Consider the following 4,061-nt stretch of genomic DNA (forward strand, 5'->3'; position numbering starts at 1 on the left):
CCAAGACATTTGTCTGATTTTGAAAGTATGTTGCTGTTTGAAGATCTGGGGAATGTCAGGAGCTCTCCCTGGTTTCAGGAGAAATGAAATTCAACCTCTCTAGACAAAGTGTGAATTTTTTACAATAAGAAGATTAATATTTGTTTTATTTTGCCAAACCTGAAGCCAAGTGTATAAACAACAGTCCTTGGTGACGTAGGTCCCAAAACTTTAATGAATTAGTGTAATGAACATTTGGCAAAACTGTGAAGTACGCAGCAGTGGGGACAGTGTCCTCAGAGAAATGAAGATGCCACAACAACATCCAACACAGGCCATGTGAACAAAATAAAAATCTAATGACAAAGAGCAAGCCTACCTATTTTCTTTCTTTTGTTCCATAAAATCTTTAGCAGCCAACAGAATACAATAATCTTCTTTCTCCTTTTATAAAATTTCTTTAAGTAATTATTAGTTATTATAAATATAATTCAATTAAAGATAATAAAAATAGGGACTGGTGGCTGTCAAGTTGATTCCAACTCATAGTGACCCCATAGGGCAGAGTAGTGCCCATAGGGTTTCCAGGGAGCAGCTGGTGGATTTGAACTGCAGACCCTTTGGTTAGCACCTGAGCTCCTAACCACTGTGCCACCAGGACTCCAAAATAGGAAGAGTAAAATTTAAAAGTGATAACCACTTTTAATATTTCAGGTTCCAGTCTTCTTTCCTCTGTAAATATGTTAATATTTGACATATTCACAACTTGAAGGCATTCTTTACAGGTTGTTTTACAAGTTAGTAGGTCATTTAAAAACATAACATAAACTTTTTATCTCGATAGTTATAAATATGTATCATCATTTTCAGAAACTGTGTAATATTTCTTTTTGGAGCATTCCATCTGAATTTGAAGCCAATCCTAACAGTTGAAAATGTGTTTGTGATTTTTCACTGTTATAAAAATATGACTATTTAGAAGTGATTATATTACTGTACAATTTGAATTGTAGGTTTATTTGTTCATTTCTAAAAACAACTATCAGCAATGATGCAAAATTCATTCTTGTACAAATGTTTTGATTACTTAGACTAGAACTGAAATTTCAGAAAATGTTCCAAAAGGTTAAAGTATTTTGTACAAGCAAAGTTAGTTTATGAGAATATTCCTGTAACCATATTCAATAATGGACATTATTATTGTTTTTATGTATGTTAACACTTTATGTATGTTGCTAATATTTTTCTAAGTTTTTCATTGTTGTATAATTGTGTTTATGTAATTCTCTTGTCACAGAATCACATGTTACATTTCAGAGAAAAATTATATCTTTCTGGACAGGGTTCATTGATATTTTTCGGATTTACTTTCCATATTTTATACTTTAAATGAGTTATACAGTTCTATTTTCCAAATTTAATAAAGTTAAAGATCTAATACTGATTTTAACATTTTTTAACTTAAAAATTTTTTTATTAAAATTTTTTATTGAGATTAAATTTACATAGCATACAATTAACCATTTTAAAGTGTACAATTAAGTGGTATTCAGTTCTTGTAAGGCTGGATCCATGTGATACTTTTGTCCCTCATAGAATACTATTAATATAGTATCCATAAAAGAGATTTGTTTGCAAGAAGTGGAAAGAAGTGACCTCACTAAGTAAGGGAAGTCTTGGGGACAAGAACACTTTGAGAAATTTTATTTGAATGAACTTCAGATTAAGAAGAAACAAATCATTTTAGGAACTTAATGATACATGCTTTGGGAAGCCTATCTCTCATGAGAACTTGATTATGAACTTTGACATTCCTTTACTTCTTGGAAGATAAGACAATTCTTTTGATGGAGTCACTGAAGGCTTGTTTTACTTGCTTGTTCCTCAGGGTGTAAATAAAGGGATTCAGCATAGGGGCAATGGATGTTGTGAGCACTATCACACCTTTGTTAATAGCCACTGATTCCTTTGCTGCAGGTTTGACGTAGATGAAGATACAGCTGCCATAGGTGATGGAAACCACGATCATGTGGGAAGAACAGGTAGAAAAGGCTTTTTTCCTTTGTTGGGCAGAGGGGAATCTTAGAATCGTCTTAATGATATATATGTAGGAAAGAACTACAGAAAGAAGGGTTGTGATGAAGGTCAACACAGCACAGGTTATAACCATCTGCTCAATGACCCACGTGTCTGAGCATGAAATCTTCAGGAAGGGAGAGACATCACAGAGAAAGCTGTCAATGACATTAGAGTCACAGAATTTCAGATTTTGGCTCAGACCAAATGGTGGGAGTATGATCAACAAACCAGCCATCCAACAGCAAAAGATGAGTCTTTTGCACACTCTGTTGTTCATGATGGTGGTGTAATGCAGGGGCTTGCAGATGGCCACATAGCGGTCATAGGACATGGTGGCCAGGAGAAAAAATTCAGTAACTCCCAAAAGATCAGTAAAAAATGCTTGAATGGCACAAGCACCGTAGGTAATAGTCTTGTCACCTGTTGTTAGGTTATACAAGTATCTAGGAATGCAAGCAGATGTGAATGAGATTTCTAAGAAGGAAAAATTTTGTAGGAAAAAGTACATTGGTGTTTTAAGGTGAGAATCCGCTAAAGTGAGTGAAATAATGGTCAGGTTCCCAGTTACACTCAATAAGTAGGTAAGAAATAGAAAAATAAAAAGCAGACCCTGCAGTTGTGGATCTTCTGTTAGTCCCAGGAGAATGAATGTTGTTACTGTATGGTTTCTCATCACTAACTTTTGAATTTGTCCAATCTTCATGAAAAAAAAGTGATTTTATTAAATTATACAGGGTATCAGTATTGATAAACAATAGCAAATAAAGTCAAGCACATAAATGCATTGTATGGAATTTCTTCTTTAATTTGGTTATATTGTCAATATACTGGTGGATTTCACTTGTAAGTCTCCTTTTTGTGTTTTAGAAGAAATATATCTTACAGATTAATTTAGCTGTACCACAATCCAACAATTTATAGATTCTATCTCTCTGTTAGAATGGGAATTCCAGAACACTTAGTTGTGCTCATGAGGAACCTGTACACAGATCAAGAGGCAGTTGTTCGGACAGAACAAGCGGATACTGCATGGTTTAAAGTCAGAAAAGGTGTGCGCCAGAGCTGTATCCTTTCACCATACCTGTTCAATCTGTATGCTGAGCAAATAATCTGAGAAGTTGGACTATATGAAGAAGAAAGGGGCATCAGGATTGGAGGAAGACTCATTAACAACCTGCGATATGCAGATAACACAACCTTACTTGCTGAAAGTGAAGAGAACTTGATGCACTTACTGGTGAAGATCAAAGACCACAGCCTTCAGTATGGGTTACACCTCAACATAAAGGAAACAAAAATCCTCACAACTGGACCAATAAGCAACATCATGATAAATGGAGAAAAGACTGAAGTTGTCAAGGATTTCATTTTACTTGGATCTACAATCAACACCCATGGAAACAGCAGTCAGGAAATCAAAAGACTCTGCTGCAAAAGACCTCTCTGAAGTGTTGAAAAGCAAAGATGTCACCTTGAAGACTGAGGTGCGCCTGACCCAAGCCATGGTATTTTCAGTCGCATCATATGCATGTGAAAGCTGGACAATGAATAAGGAAGACCGAAGAAGAATTGAAGTCTTTGAATTATGGTGTTGGCAAAAAATATTGAATATACCACGGACTGCCAAAAGAATGAACAAATCTGTCCTGGAAAAAGTACAACCAGAATGCTCCTTAGAAGGAAGGATGGTGAGACTATGTCTTACATACTTTGGACATGTTGTCAGGAGGGATCAGTCCCTGGAGAAGGACATCATGCTTGGTAAAGTACAGAGTCAGAGAAAAAGGGGAAGATCCTCAGCGAGATGGATTGACACAGCGGCTGCAACAATGGGTTCAAGCATAACAACAATTGTGAACATGGTGCAGGACCGGGCAGTGTTTCGTTTTGTGGTACATGGGGTTCCTAGAAGTTGGCACCTAACAACAACATCTCTCTGTTATGTCTTCCCAAGTTTATTTTACGTATTTAGACTATATACTATATTGGTTTTTACTGAGAGT

General features: G+C 35.8%; 1 protein-coding gene across 1 annotated transcript; it reads right to left on the bottom strand.

Annotated features, from left to right (window-relative positions):
* Positions 1 to 1,795: 1,795 nt before the first annotated feature.
* Positions 1,796 to 2,767, bottom strand: LOC101354247 (olfactory receptor 6C2-like). The gene has a single exon (XM_004373910.3). It carries the CDS (start codon positions 2,759 to 2,761, stop codon positions 1,796 to 1,798), a length of 966 nt encoding a protein of 321 aa, XP_004373967.2. The 5' UTR covers positions 2,762 to 2,767.
* Between the last annotated feature and the right edge of the window lie 1,294 nt (positions 2,768 to 4,061).

Source organism: Trichechus manatus, unplaced genomic scaffold, assembly GCF_000243295.1.
Source record: "Trichechus manatus latirostris isolate Lorelei unplaced genomic scaffold, TriManLat1.0 scaffold00027, whole genome shotgun sequence".
Lineage (NCBI taxonomy): Eukaryota > Metazoa > Chordata > Mammalia > Sirenia > Trichechidae > Trichechus > Trichechus manatus.